This window comes from Convolutriloba macropyga, chromosome 5, assembly GCF_964194025.1.
Source record: "Convolutriloba macropyga chromosome 5, txConMacr16.3, whole genome shotgun sequence".
In the NCBI taxonomy this organism is placed as follows: Eukaryota; Metazoa; Xenacoelomorpha; order Acoela; family Convolutidae; genus Convolutriloba; species Convolutriloba macropyga.
In genome coordinates, this window is record NC_134472.1 from 23,147,594 (window position 1) to 23,163,280 (window position 15,687).

The 15,687-nt window shown below is 34.6% G+C and overlaps 2 protein-coding genes across 2 annotated transcripts in view; both read left to right on the forward strand.

Annotated features, from left to right (window-relative positions):
* The window catches only part of LOC142339245 (T-complex protein 1 subunit theta-like), a 300,794-nt gene that overhangs the window by 238,613 nt on the left and 46,494 nt on the right, over window positions 1–15,687 (forward strand). The gene's annotated exons all lie outside the window — the stretch shown is intronic.
* LOC142339241 (rhomboid-related protein 2-like) overlaps window positions 1–15,687 on the forward strand; it is a 28,070-nt gene that overhangs the window by 2,022 nt on the left and 10,361 nt on the right. The window contains exons 2-5 of the mRNA XM_075389101.1: window positions 2,693–2,857; window positions 8,946–9,158; window positions 9,436–9,578; window positions 9,942–10,054. Coding sequence (XP_075245216.1) covers window positions 2,693–2,857; window positions 8,946–9,158; window positions 9,436–9,578; window positions 9,942–10,054 — 634 coding nt within the window. The remainder of the gene's footprint in view (window positions 1–2,692; window positions 2,858–8,945; window positions 9,159–9,435; window positions 9,579–9,941; window positions 10,055–15,687) is intronic.

The window sequence follows — 15,687 nt, forward strand, 5'->3', positions numbered from 1 at the left end:
GACTCAACTACAAAATTCGGATGGGCCTAAACTTCCTGGTCTTTATTAAATTTGTAGGGTTATAATAAAAATGGCTGATTGTTCCGACCTTACTTAGTGTGGGAAGAACTACTTGCTAAAGTTTTTTTCCTGTCAATTTTGGCCGATCGAAAAATTAGTTGCAAATAATTGTGAGTGGTGTCATTAGGATGACCGGCAAGCGCATAATAATTCGATTGTATTGTTTTTCATGTTCTCGAGTTACAAACTAAATTTTGTGAATGCCTGACGTTTTACGTTAGTTATGTTCAATTTTGGCATAATGTTTGGTCAAATTTTCTCTTTTTTTGCCTATTTATGTTAATATTTGTGAACGTTAATATTTGTGCGTTTTTAAGTCCTATTAATAGTTTCTATATTGAAATAATGACGAGGAAACAATGTTGAGGAAACAATGCTACCATGAAACAATGTAGAGGATTCTGAACAAAATTGGTATTTTAAAAAACGTTTGAGCTTAATTTAGCATTTTTTTAAAAAAAAACTGGCAATGTTTTGCATTGGTTATTTGTAAACAATGTCAACATAGACGAACAGAATAGACAGAATCACTTGAGCTTCGCTTCGTCGCTAGCACTAAGATAATTTGAAAACTGTTTTCTCTCAATCTTTTGAAAAAAGATTTCCAATTTTTGAGTGAGAATTTTGATACAATCGACTGAGATCAATTTTAAAAAGAATTTGACAATGTTACCACAAGAAAAATCAAGGTTGTAATTTTTATCTGGTTTTGATATTAAAGTTAATTGTTCCGGCTCATTTCAGTGGGGGGAGGAACTATATACTCAAACGGTTTTTTTGTTCAGTCAATTTTGGCCGATCGATATATTTCATCTTAGAGCGTTGTGGGTGGTATCATCAGGAAGCCTGTCTATCGTAGAATGTATAACTCAGAAGTTTTATTTTAATTTCGGTTTTTCCGCGGAGTTATCGAGGTTTAAATTTTTTGTGAACAATTGACTGATTTTTGTTGTTTCTGTTCACATTTTCTGTATTTTACGCAACTTTTTACCAAAAGAATATGATGAAAATTGTGCAAATAGCATTGTTGATTTTTCCTCTAAAAGCAAAAAAATTGTTTTTGAACTGTTTGATCCAATTTTTGGCTAAATTGTTGCTAAATTTTTCAAAATTTAGTCTTTTTCATCAAAAATGGCGCGAACTAAGCTTTCAGATTAATACACCTTAAAACTGCTGAAACAATATGCGTTACCTTCAAAGGAGGCAATATTTTCTGTTGCCTTCTTTGAGAGTGCTCTTGATTTAAAATTCTGCTGATTTTTTGCTAATTTTACTCTATAGTTATGCAAAATGCATCATTTTTTTAAATATTAACATTTTAGTTGAATGATCCATATCCATAATATTCGGAACAATTAATTGTTCCTCGGACGAAAATCACAAGGCCTAGTTTTGGTGTAATTGCTGTATTTTGATATCCCCAAAAAAATTGTATTGTAATCAGTCGATGTTATATTTAATATTTTAGTGTTTGTTTTAATTTTTTGTACATTAATCACCGAAAATAAAAATTAAAATGAACTACTAAAGTTTTTCATGACATTGAAATCAAATGTTTTTAAAAATATACGGACGTAGTTTTTATATCCTGGTTTGCAAATTATTAATTTAATTTCCTTTTTGTTTATTTGCCGTTGTTTTCGTAGTTGTATGAGAAATTTCGGATAATTGCAGGTCTTATCTACTTTCTATGGATGAACAGAGGAACCTATTGACTGATTTCAGTTGGTGGCTAAAGTTTTTCATGATTTTAGAATCAAATGTTATTAAAGTGTTTTATTTTTTAAATTTGCACTTTTCTGTTCTGTTTGGTGTACTTGTTATCTAGTCTCATTAATTACAGGCCGAATATCAATAAATATCCTTTAATGATTTCAGCTAAGGTTTTTATGTGTTTGATATTAATGGTATTCGAAAAATATTTTTTCACACTCATTACCTTATATCACTCTTCAGAAGTCGCAAATCTTATTATTGGTGTTCAAAGTTTTGATTGTCGCGTATCAAGGCTTCTTTTTGTTCAAAATTTATTAAATAATGAAGATAACGGAATCGGAACATTACATGCAAACTCGCATTATCGAACCTCCTTGATGCAATTTGAATTGAGTTCAAAAATCAATAACAGAGCGTTTACTCGATGGAGGAAAGGAACCAACGCCGAGAAGTAATTAAATATATTTTAAACCAGCCAAGCTGAACGGTTAATTTCGGAACATGCTTGTAATATCAATTGCTTGCTATAATGATTGGTTTATTTAACATAATGGTTGAAAAGAAGCAATTTCCTTGTCGGTTTTTGTGGCATTGGATAAAATGTTATGTAACAGTTATTTTTTGAGAGACATTTTCATACTGTGCCATCATCTAGAGATATAGGTTAAATTGTACTTTCTGAGGTCTAGTACGTATGAACAGGACTTTTTAGTTGACATCAGTGGATCAATTGTGATGTAGTGGAATGCCAGGTTAACCCTTCTTAGAACCCATACGTAAAACCATAAAGTATGCATTTCACAAAGGGCAAAAATTTCTATATTTCTGCTATGGTTTATGAGGCCCATTTTTGTCTTTTGATATGGTTTGCGAGTTTCCATAAGAAATTGTGGACAGAATGTTTGCTGTGTTTTAGTACGATGTGCACAGACAGAACTTTATCACAATTGACACGTTTAAACGACTGTTGCACGAAGGAGGTCTCAGGGAGGAACTCACTCAGGAGAGACTGAAACACCTGCTGGAATTTGCAGACAGGAACAGTGATGGATACCTCACTAGGCAGGAGTTCCTTGATTTCGTTAGTAGAATTACTTTCATAATGAAACAAAGAATTGTTTGAAAGTTTAAGAACAGTTAAATAGCCGAGGCCAATGTCGTCATAAACCTAACGAAAATTTAAGTTCTTTTCTCTTGAAAATCGAATCAACCAAGGAAAAAAATTGAGAATTTAATAATAATAATAATAATTGAATTCGTCTTGAACAATTGAAATCACAAAAATTAACATTGATAGGTGGTATATACATAGTCAAGACCGGACTAGCCGGAAAGCCTGCTAAAGGCTTGTTGAAGGCAGCCCAAGAGCATTTAATTCAAATGTTATTAGCACAAAAGTTAATCACTATTATGAAAATTAACATGAAAATTGAACAAAATATGAAATATCATGAGGGTGAAGATGAACAGAATTAACCTAAAAAGTACGAAAAAAAGCAAATTAAACTAAAATAATTTCTTTTTAAACGATGCAGTCCTGGACCGCCTCAGGCCGTGAACTACCTCGCACTAGTTAGTTCCACACCTTGAGCACCGAAAAGCATCCCGCTTAATTTTCCTCTTAACAATTTGGCTGCGACTGAAGAAAAATATCAGTAATGGTCACTGAAAGTTGCAATTCCTGTCATTTTTTGCTTTTCAAGACGGCCTAGATTTCAATAATTCATTAGGACTGCATGTTTCCCACAGGAACTGTTAACTCAGCATGGTTTTCCTTCAGAGCTATAGAGCTCACGGCCTGTATGATTGTCAAGTCAAACATGCAGATTATTGTGAACGCGAATAGATAACTATATCTAATAGTCGCTCAATTCCATGCAAATGATAAAGCCATGGATGAGTGGAAACGTTGGAATCTTTACTGCAATAATTTTCAGTTGCGTTTCCGAAAATGAGATGGACAGCTGAATAGGTTGATTTACGATTTCTGCTATCGAAAATAATTGAAAGCTATCTTTTGCAGAGCCCGTGGGATACAGATTTTTGTTGATAGGATTAGGTGTTCTGGCGCTCGTCTGCTTAGTTGAAGGCAACCGATTTCCCCAGTTTGAGTTAATATTTTTGACCGGAGTGGTAATAAGAAAGCAGCTGAAAATAATTGTTACCCAGTATATGAAAATGTTTTTTAAAAAAATTTGTAAAGAATCCATATTTTTTAGTAGTTCATCATCAACCAGATGTTCGCTTTGAAACTAGGGCGACTCAAACGCTGTTTGGATTGTTTAGGATCATGGCGAGGTTCGAAGATTCACGAGGTCCAAAGCATTCACGAATAAACGATCTGACTACTATTTATAAAAATTTAGAAGAGATTGAAGATCTTTTTGTCCAATGAAACCCCTTATTGGTTGGCCAATAAAAATAGATGCATCATTCTAGTAAGTGATCTCTACAGGTTAATGAGTCGAGGACAAGGGTAAATTGAATTACAGTTTTCGCTTGCTCCTAGAGGCAATAAATAAAGACGACTACACAGTTTCGGATACAAAAATAATGTTGCTATTATTTTGAACTTACCCTTATTGCTTAACTGTATACCCGTATTCAGGGTAATCACTTACAGGTTCCATATTCTTTAGAATAGGGATTGGCCGATTGTGAGCGATATGAAGATGTGCACAAAAACTTACGTATCAAAGCTTGTATCTTTTCCATTAGTGCCCCCAGCTTGGTGAATGAGTGAAATTTGCCCCCGAAAACGCAGTGTCATATTTTTAGAATATTTACCATGTAATGGCGAGTGCTTGTAACTGAGGGCGCATATCGAACGAACGGCAAGGATCCCGAAGCCTATTAATAGCCGCGAAGCAATAGCTGCTATTATTGGGGAAGATCTGTTCACGCGTTTTTCGGCTTTTTCACGTCAGGGAGAAGTCAAATTAGAGTGGTGATTTTGGTCAAAATGAATTAGTAAAGGGAGCGAAAAATCGAGTAAGTTTGAGGCGTGAAGTTTTAAAAATACCTTTAATGTAGAGTCAGAAATTGGTGTTTGAACATTTTGGCGGTTTCTGAGATGGATGTTTTTTCAGGTGCGTCAATTTGACTTTTGTTTTCAGAGTTTCTCTCCTTCAGTGCTTTGAAGACGGTACAAATGTGTTCTAATCGTGTATTTTTGCCTTTGCTTGAATTCATTAAGGGGCAGCTGAATCTTTTTATGACTTAGCCACTATTTGTTGTTATAAAGTATAAGTGAATTTTAGATTTTGCTACTTTTTTTTTAAATTATCTGTTGTCTTATTACTTAGTACCATCAATGACAGGTCTAATTGATTGCTAATGAGGCATAGAAAAACCTAATCAAAAAGCTTTATTTAGTAGCTAGTGGTTTTTAATTGCTCTCAAACGAAGTTTGTTGCAATTATATTAGTCCTGTCGGTCTTTTATGCGATTTTTCGCTTGACCGATTTTTCGTCTGACGCTTTTAACTTTTCGTCCTCAAAAACGAGATAAACAGGTAGCGCCCAGTGGGCATTAAGTGCTCTTAGAGCATTTCGGCTGTATTTCAGCTCAACCAACCTGTTTTGGAGACTTATACTTATGGTGCAAAGGGCAGAAGAGAGGTTGAAGACACACCCGCTGTTGACCCTCCGTCATATTGCCCCCACGCCCACCGCGCCGTTGCCCCCTATCCCACTGTTGCCCACCGCCCCTTCACCTCATCAAACCCCTGTGAACCCCCACCCAACCTGGCTAGTTCGAACAACCGGTCGCTAAAAACACGCAATTTTATAAAAATTTTCACAATTTTCAGGTTTTTTTGAAAAATTTTCTCATTTTTTGAGTTTTTTTTAGCCCTAGCTGTCAAGGAACCTCCTCTAGGGTTTTGTAATAGGTCACTGCATAGTTTCTAGTGGTATCGGAATGGTTGCAACATTTCAACATTATGAATTTTAGCATTTTTTGACAAAACGTGCAATTTTCAATCTTTTTGACATTTATTTTTCTTTATTCATGTTTTTACAGATCCAGGGTCCAGAAAACCCCCTTAAGGATTTAATAATTAGTCACTGAAATTTTTTTGTTTGCCACGGAACATGAAATAATTTTAAACTTTATCAGTTTTTCGATAAAATTTTCAATTTCAAGTTTTTTGAAAAAGTTTGTCGTATTTCAGGTTTCTCCAGCCTCAAGAGCCGAGGAACATTTCCTAGGGTTTGACATTTAGTTACTATATAATTTATCAATATAATGGAATGTTCTTCAAGATTTCAAAACCACGAATGTTCCACACCATAGTCTCTTGAGACAATGACATGGTTTTGAAGATTTAAATATCTTGAGTTTTAGCAAGATTTTGCTAAAATTTGCGATTGTTTTCAAAATTTTTGAATATTTTTGTCCTTTTCTGAGTTAAACGATCCTTACTGGCCAACGAAGTTTTTCAAGTACTGCAGATGGCATAACTCCATAGCTACTTGACATAACTCCATAGACAAAAATTATGAACAATTCCACTGCGAAATCTGGAAGCTTTTTTCTAAATTTGGCAATATAGCATTTTTTTTAAAATATCAGTCTTTTGATTTATTTACTAACAAGTAGAGGAAACTAAAAGTTGAAGAGTCGAATCAAGCTAACGCTAGCCCCACTAAACCGTGGCTAGCGACTGATGAAGGCAACCGCTCAACGGTTGTTCGAGAGCAATTCGACCGACGTTTATCGGTGAGGTTCATGACTTTGACAGTACTTTTTCTCAAAGTTCTGAATGATTTTTTCAGTTCTGCAAGTATTTATCGTACTTCTTGATGTCGTATCCTTTAATATTATTGGGGACAGGTCTCTGATACTGCTAATGGGGGTTAAGGTTATCGATTTGTTTGTTTTTATTCAAAGCTAGTGCTTTCTATGACTTTGACACTAATTGTTTTCAATAAATTTTGAGTTTTGCGAGTTTTTCTTTTCAACTTTCTTGTCCTATCTTAGTCTCACTATCGACAGGTCTCATTGGTTGCTAGCAAGGCTTCAATTAAAGAAAATCATTTCTCTTCTTAGCTATAACTTTTTGTGACTGACTTATACGTTAATTCGTTTTTTTTAAATCTTCGATTTTTTTTAGTTTTGCTAGTATGTGTTGTACCTATTGCTGTCTTATCACTTAAGCTCATTGATAACAGGTCTCAACAGTGGTCATTGAGGATTCAAATAATTAACGTAATTGTGTCCTCAGTAGCTGTTGCATTTTGGGACGTTTATACTATGTGTTTTTAAAAAGCTTCATTGGGTTTTTTTTTGCGATTTTTGGTTATTTTTGTCTTACTTAATAGTATCAATGAGAGGACTCATCAATATTTAATGAAAGGTTAAGGATGAGAAATAGAGCAATATAGTTGGCAGTTTGAGTTCATAGCAGTTGTTTTTCGATGTTGATCCTGTCTTGTCAAAAAAAGTTGTTATTAGTCTAGCTGTTTTTGTTGTTCTGGTGGTTTTATTGCTTAATCTCCTTAATAACAGCTCTCATTTGCCTTTTAAATCGGTTTTAATGATTGTCAGGCTATCAATTAATACAATTTTTTGATTTGTTTTTCAGGACGTGTCCTGCTATGTTTTTTTTTTAATTCGTCGTCTCCGTCGATGGTTCTTACGACCTGACTTCTTAGAATTGACTTTTTCAATGATTTCGGTGACTTCTACTGCTGTGCAGTTAAAATTTGTGTATGTGACGTCATTTCTAATTTTAAACGAATTGCGTGACTTATCTCACTCAAAAAATGACTTCTGAATGCATTTATGACACTTTAAATTTTATGAACATTTACTAGTTAAAGATCAATAGTGTGCATCTAATGAGTGTCAAACTTATATGCCCTGATGCTTGACTATTAGTCTTGAGTTTTTGGTTTTGATTTCATTTTTGAAAAAAGGTCTTTTAAGGCTTTTTCTCTGTAAACCGTATGTGTTTTAAAATTGGCAGTCCGAATCTAACCCAAAAAATCTTGTTGTCTATTAAAGGACTGGTAGTCGATCTGGCTATCTTATTTCGTTAGTTGTTTAAATTCATGGAAGGGCACAAGCGTTTATCGCGGCTATTTTCCGGCATTCTGCCATTTATGTTGTACAATTTACGCATGGTGCGAAAGAGTTTTTGGTTTCAGCCATTGTCCTAAAATTAGCCTTTTTTGCACTGACCTCAAAAGCTCTGGAATTTTAAAACATAAGTTAAAAGAGGGACGAAAGGTTTTCAAATCGCCCACAAAATAGTTTTATCTGATCCTACACGAGTACTTATAGTAATAGAATGTAAAACACTTAAAAACCAGATTTAGTATTTATTGGTTTATAATCTGCTTTTAATTGCTCTCAATGGAAGCAAATATGGCAGTTGTCTTGTTTTTATGCAAATTTTTTGCTTGACTGTTTTGAATTTCGATTGATTTCTTCTTTTTCACGGCTTACTTGTCAATTTTTGCGTGATATAAATTGGTCGCTCATTCAGAGTTTTGATCGCTCACGAAATATAGATGAAAAGGGCGCCAAAAGTAGTTTCATTTTTTTCACATTGAATCTTCCAAGTGACTGATATAAGGTCTGAAGACATCATTTGAAGCGTCTTAGTAGGTCTATTACATCGCTCTTTCTGCTACTTCCCACCATTGACAATTTTAGGAGGTTTGTCATGAGATTTAGGATAACTGAAACAGTATCTGACACGAGAGACATCATTTGTAATTAAACAACTTATCAGTAAACTGATGAGCCTTTGTCTCATGTAACGAATCCTAACTAGCTTGACTTTGGACTTATTACATCAATTTTTAATTTAATGGGAGTCTCTGCAGAAGGAATAAGGAGAGAAATTGATTTTAGAGCGAGATTTGTTCTACTGGACGTATCGAAACATTCTATATTATGCCAGCTCTTCAACTGTAGAGGTTGGAAAAACATCGAATCTTATCCAACTGCTTGAAAGAGTATTTGGAAGGCAAGACCTACTATGGTACCCTGAATAATGATGGGAGAGAGAATTATCAAAAAGCATCTTGAACTAAAACCTTTGTTTTGCCGCCTATTTTTGTGGCGCTTACCATAAACTCTCCAGTGTTTTTTTTCAGTTGGCAGATATAAATAGAAACTTTTAAATTGACAATAAATATCGCTGGTGTTTTGTTTAGATGATGGGCAACACGACTACAGATGAAGAGGTGCACATGACTGAAGACGTGCGTCAGATGAGAGACAAGTTGAGAAAGAGGTTCAGAAGCAGGGTGGCAAACATCGCCATGCGAGAGGCGCTCGTGAGTGACGACAGGATGCAGACCTACACTGACGTCATGTCCGAGGACGGATACATACCCATATTCATACCTATCATTTCTCTCATTGAGGTCAGTTCTCAAAATAGTCCATGGACGAATTGAAGTTGAACAACTGAACAAAGTTTGTAACAAGGCGTGGTTTTGTGCCATTATTGGTTTGTAAATTTGTTTCGGGCTATCCTGTAACTATAAATCGCAGCTAAATTCGTAAAAGTTCGTTGTTAGTTTGATTGCTAAAGTTTTTCAAACATTTTTTGTTCATTTGGACTTCTGATAATGTACAGTTAATATTCCATTGGATTATACGATTTAGTTTATTCCACTTTGAGCTGTAATCTTTTTCTAGCTAGGCGTGTTCATATACTACTGCGTTGACTTGGGCAATGTCGGCCTCACCACCCCCGTACCCATTGACAGTGTGTTCATATTCAACCCAACTAAACACGAAGAGGCATGGAGATTCATATCCTACCTACTCGTTCACGCAGGGTAAGCAAATCAAAGATTTGAGTAAAAAATCTTTATCGAAGAATTTTTTGTGCTTTGTGAACTTTCCATTATGTTGCAATGAAAATCAAGATCATGAAAGTGAAGTAACTAAGAGTTATGTTTAACAGTTTTTATCTCGGCTTTGTCAAACATCTATTTTTCAAGAATAAACATTTTCATATAAATTTTACCGCATGGACATTTTCCATGTAAAGAAATGTAAGTCGCAATCTGCTTAAAAACGCAATCTGGTTTCAAAACAACGCTTGGCTTACGCGATCTGATTGAAAGCAACTGAAAAAATTGCATTAAGATTTTTGTAATATTTGCAATATAGAAGTTAAATGTGTTTGCGATTTGCAGGATAGAGCACATCGGAGCTAATTTGCTGTTTCAACTGATTGTGGGAATTCTGCTGGAGATTGTGCATGGACCCATTCGAATGATAATTATCTACTTCGCCGGAGTTATCGCAGGTTAATAAGCTTAATTCAGCGTACTTGTTGGTTGCATACGATACATTGCTGAGATAAGATTTGAAACAGCTTGATCAGCACCGTTTACAGCAACGTCTCTGATTGCAAGTTTTTTAATTACTCCCAAACTATTCTCTCCCTTTTTATCTTCTCTCTATGAGACTATCCTCAATGTGTTTATATCGATATCATGTTTGGTTGTGATGATATCTGATGCATGACCGCGATAATTTCAAGACAATTAAATATTTCATCGCTAATTTGTAGTCGTATATTTGTTTAAAAAACTCACTCTTCATTTTACAGTTCTATGAATTTAGAACGTGTCCTTTTGCGACTAGGAAAGGAGGAATGGAGACTAATTGCTCTCAACCGAAGTTTGTAGCAATTATAGAAGTCCTGTGGTCTTTTTGTACGTGATTTTTTGCTTGACCAATTTTTTTGTCGGGCACATTTTGTCCTCAAGAACGATATTTCAAGTATATGCTCTTTTCTTTAGAGTGGAGCAGGAGTTTTTCCTCTCAGCAAGTGTTCAAAATGGATCAGGTGTCTGTCGCTCAGAATATTTTGGCCACTAATTTTTTTTACCCTTGATTCGAGTTAAATTTCTTCAAGGGTGCTTTTTTTAAACTAAAAAAGCAAAGGAAACTATGCAAAAAATACTTAAAATACTGAGTTTCGTTATCATCATCTTTATTTTGGCCGTGCAGTTCCTACTCGTACAGAATTTAGAGGGGCAGGACTATCTTGTTCTTGCCCCTACCCTACCATCTAAGTGTCTTTTTTTTAAATTGTTTAGGATAACGTGACCTGATGCTTGAGGTAACTTAAGCATTTGACGGGCCAATTTGTATTGAAAGATTCGAAACAGCTTTGTCGCTTTTTTCACATTATTATTTTCCTTTTAACAAAGCTTATGGTTATTAATAGCTGCCCTCATCTTCTCAGCCGGCTATTATAGCGCTCCTATTATTGTATTGGGGCGCTGTCTTTTTTTTTACGACTCGAAGAGGAGTATTGGAGAAGTCCTTTTTTAATCAATTTTTGGAGTGATTTTTGAAGCGGGAAATGAAACGCGTGAAAAAGTTTGGAGTGATTTTGGTGCTGAACAAAAGTGAAGAGCGCAGCGAAAAGAGAGTGGTTTTTGTTCATACCGCTGTTTTTGAGAGAGCGAGAAATTGATGTGTGAAAAAATTTTTTCTAAGCCAGCGAAATTTTTTTGTTCACGTGCGGCTTTTAAAAGCAGTTTTTTTGCAACTTTTGACGGTTATGAGGTTTGATTATGATATTGTATTAGTATTAGGTTTGTTTTGATAGGAATTGAAGGTTTCAAGTTGTTAATTTGATTTTTAATGATAATTTGGAGGTTTTTGATCAGTTTTCCTGATTTTTAGACAAAATTTAATGATTTTTTTTACCTGTTTGTTTGTTTTACTGCTTTAAGTGGGATTTGAATAGAAGCCTGTTACTTAAGGAATTGTCAGATACCAATTGACTAAAGTTTTGTTGGTATAAATCATTTTTTTCGAAGGAAAATGACCAAAAAATTGAGAAATTTTTAACCATTTTTCTCATTTTTTGCAGTTTGTTTTTTTTGAATCTTACACAAGTGTCTTACACACCCTATTATAATTTGACCATTGTTTTGCGAGTTTTTCATTGCTCTAATTGCAAAGGACTTTTTATTCGGCTTTATGTTTCCTTTTACTGTTAAAAAACTCCTTAATTTTTTATGGCATTTGTGGAGTTTTAGGATTCATAATAGTTGTTCTAGTTGTTTAGTAATAAGTATGGGCAATGTTGGATATGAATCATTTTTTTAATGAGAAATATGACAAAAATGGCAAACATTGGAACTATTTTTCTTAATTTTTTTTGCAGTTTTTCGGGTTTTTTCTGTTTTTTGAGACAAGTTTCATAGACTATTATGACTTGTCTTTTGTTTTGCAATCATCTTGATGGGCTGAAAAGAATTCTTTGAATTTATATGCTTTTGTAATATTAAGAAATTTACTAACTTTTTCCAGTTTTTTAGTGCAAGTTGTTTTAAAAGAGCTTTTTTCATAATTTGGCCTCAAATATTTTTATAACATTCACTTAAGTGGTTTTAGTAAGTACTAGTTGTTTTGATGACGTAATTTTGGCAGAGATAGTTATTTCGGGATCTCAAGTTATGACAAAATTGGATCAGATTTTTTATCATATTTTCACAGATTTGATTTCGTCGTTTTTACTTTTTTGTTTTATGGTTTGGTTTCAAGAAAATTCTAAATTAGTGGAGGCAAGTTTTTTCTGATGAGTAGTTGGATGGCGGTTAAATAGATTTTCACTTCGAGTCGTTTCCGGAACTCTTCCGGCTTTGTTTTTTTTTAAAGATCTGTTCACACATTTTCATTGTTTTGAAGTCAAATTGGAGTAGTGATTTTGGTCACGCCGAAACAGGAAATGGAGCGAAAAAGCGAGTGGTTTTGCGGCGTGAATTTTTTCGCTCTAATTTTAAAGTAGAGTGAGAAAACGGTGTTTGAAAAAAATTTCGCTTGTGGTTTTTTGTTCACATGCGGCAATTTAACTCGGATTTTTACTGTTTTTTCGATTTTTTGAATCGGAATTTTTTCTAAATGGTTTTCGCAATCCATTCACAGCTAATTCTAGACCTAGTTTTTTGTTTGAATTAAATTTTCATTTCTCGCTAGTGGTTTTTTGGTTCACATGCGGCATTTTGACATTGATTTTGTTTTTTTTTTAAAATTTTTTTATCTGATTTTTTTTTAAAACTGGTTTTCTCAATTCGCTCATAGTCCATTCTAGGTCTAGTTTTTCTGTTTAGTCAATGAAAATTCTTTGAATTGTACGTCAGGACTTGTCCTGCTATGTTTTTTTTACTTCGTCGAACTTTTTTTTCGCTTTACCCATTTTGCCGCTTTTTCGACATTTTGCGTGAAATCTTTTTGACTTCTCTAGGCTAGTTTCAGTCTTCTGTTATTCTGCTCAAAGTCCTTTTAAACGGCAGCTGCTCAGCAAAGCAATTCAAATTGAAGAGAGTCAGTATTAAAAAATCAAAGTCAGAAATAGAAACGGGATAAACCCATAAAGCCCATTTTCAGATGCCCGGTACTTGAACTTTATTCTCATAAGTTTTAGTTACTATCTATAATGCGTATTGTTATTGATACTAGACCCTCTCAATGAGAGACAAGAGTATGTTCAATTACGAAATGACTAAATCGCACTTAAAAATGTTTTTATACAAAAATAAATTTTTGTTGTTATTTTCTATCTCAACCCCAATAGTTATGGGAATCAACGGCGGCTATTTTCCGGCAATCTGCCGGGTATGTTTATATTAGTGCTGCGCTTTTATTAAGACTCGAAAGGAGTATTGGTGTTCTAAAGGTTTTAAGCTGAAGCAAGTGTGTTCCTGACTTGAACTTTGGCTTTTGTTTCCGAATTTTGACTTCTATTTTTAGAACGTGGACTTCTCCTTACAGAGTCGGTCTTTAACACTAGCTTAGCTACTGATACATAGTATTTAGGGACTGATTGTAATATTCGATATCGAGAGGTTGTTCTTAGAATTTTTTTGCACCACCGTCCCTGCACCCTATCCAAACTACATACACCTTCCTACCTATTTACCCCCTCCAACTGCCTCTCACATACTAAGCACCCCCTTCCTCCCCAACCACGGTCTACCTAACTCTCCGCCCACTTAACCAATCCCCTTGACTTACCGCCCATCCCACCCATTGCTTCCCCGGCACCTACCTACCCCCCGTTTTTCTAATCCTAAACATAGTTATCTTATTGCTCACCAACCCCCAGTTGATTTTTTGCTTGACAATTTTATGTCTGATCCTCTTGCCTTTTGTCCTCAAAAACAGTATGAAAAGGTCAAGCGCGGAAGGAGTTTTTGATCGTCTTTTGTTTAGTGTTTTTCTGTTTGTTCTCACCGTTGGAGAGCAAACGGTTTTTTGGAAAATTTTTGGTATGTAGGAACCCGTAGAACTTTTTGAATAAAGAAGTTTAATCAATTCTTGACTTTTCTCTCTTGCTCTAAACCTTTTTATTGGTATGTAATGTTTCAATTGTTTTTTAGTCAACAATTGAACAGGGACTGTATCACAACCATCTTTGAATAACTAGCATTTTTATCGGAGAATTGCAAATATTTATCAAAAAAGATATCTGAATTTGCTACTCCGTTCTTCACTTATTGATCTGAATGTCTTTCTCAATATAATAGTATAATGAAATGTTCTCTTTTTCAAGTGAATATTTGGCTTCGGTTTTAGTCATGTTTTAAATCGAGGGGAATATAGAGCTCTGAAGATATGTTCAAACATTTCTGAAGTCAGATAGGAGTGATCAAGATCAAAATGGGAGTGGTGATTTCGAAGTGGCAAAGAGCAAAGTCGAGTAATTTAAAGCGTTAATATTTTTAAGAAATCATTTCAGACATCAATAGGCAGGTAATGGTAATTGACTTTCATGCTATGACTTTTATGCTAACTGTTATCAAACAACTTCAAGTTTTTGCCCGTATTTTTTTTGTCGTCTTATCACTGTGTCTTGAGAAAAAGATCACATCGGCTTGCTAACGAGTCATATACAGACCTGTTTAAATTTACGGCTGATATTTTACGGTTCTGATGACTTACACCGTGTTTTTTCTCAAGTTTTCTGTTTTGTTTAATAGCCGCCCTCATCTTCTCAGCCGGCTATTATAGCGCTCCTATTTTTTTTACAATTCAAAGAATTTGAATTGTATTGGGGCGCTGTCTTTTTTTTTCTTTAAGATCTGTTCACACATTTTCATGATTTCTGAAGTCAAATTGGAGTAGTGATTTTGGTCACGCCGAAACAGGAAGTGGAGCGAAAAAGCGAGTGGTTTTGCGGCGTGCATTTTTTTCGCTCTACATTTAAAGTAGAGTCAGAAAACGGTGCTTGAACAAAAATTCGCTTTCTCGCTAGTGGTTTTTTGTTCACATGCGGCAATTTCACTTTGATTTTTACTGTTTTTTCGATTTTTTGGATCGGATTTTTTTTCTAAATGGTTTTCCCAATTCATTCATAGTCCGTTCTAGGTCTAGTTTTCTGTTTAGTTAATGAAAATTCTTCGAATTGTACGTCAGGACTTGTCCTGCTATGTTTTTTAACTTCGTCGAATAAAAAATTGTTTCGATTTACCTCATTTTGCCGCGTTTTCAGCATTTCGCGTGATATCTTTTTGACTTCTCTAGGCTAGTTTCTCTCTTCTCTCATTCTGCTAAAAATGATTTTGAACATCATTTGCTCAGCAAAGCAATTCAAAATGAACAGAGTCAGTATAAAAAATTGAAGTCAGAAGTAGAAACGGGATAAACCCATAAAGCCCAATTTTAGATGCCCGCTATTTGAACGTCGTTCCTATAAGTCTTAGTTACCATCTCTAATGCTTATTGGTATTAATAGTAGCCTCTGTAGCCTCTCTCTAAGAAACAGAAGTACGTTATGTTCAACTACGAAAATGCCATCAAAATAAATCGGACTTAAAAAATCTTTTTTTTTGAATATCTATTCTTTCAATCCCAATCACGCTTATTGGAATCAACGGCGGCTATTTTCCGGCAATCTGCCGGGTTTGTTTTCATTAT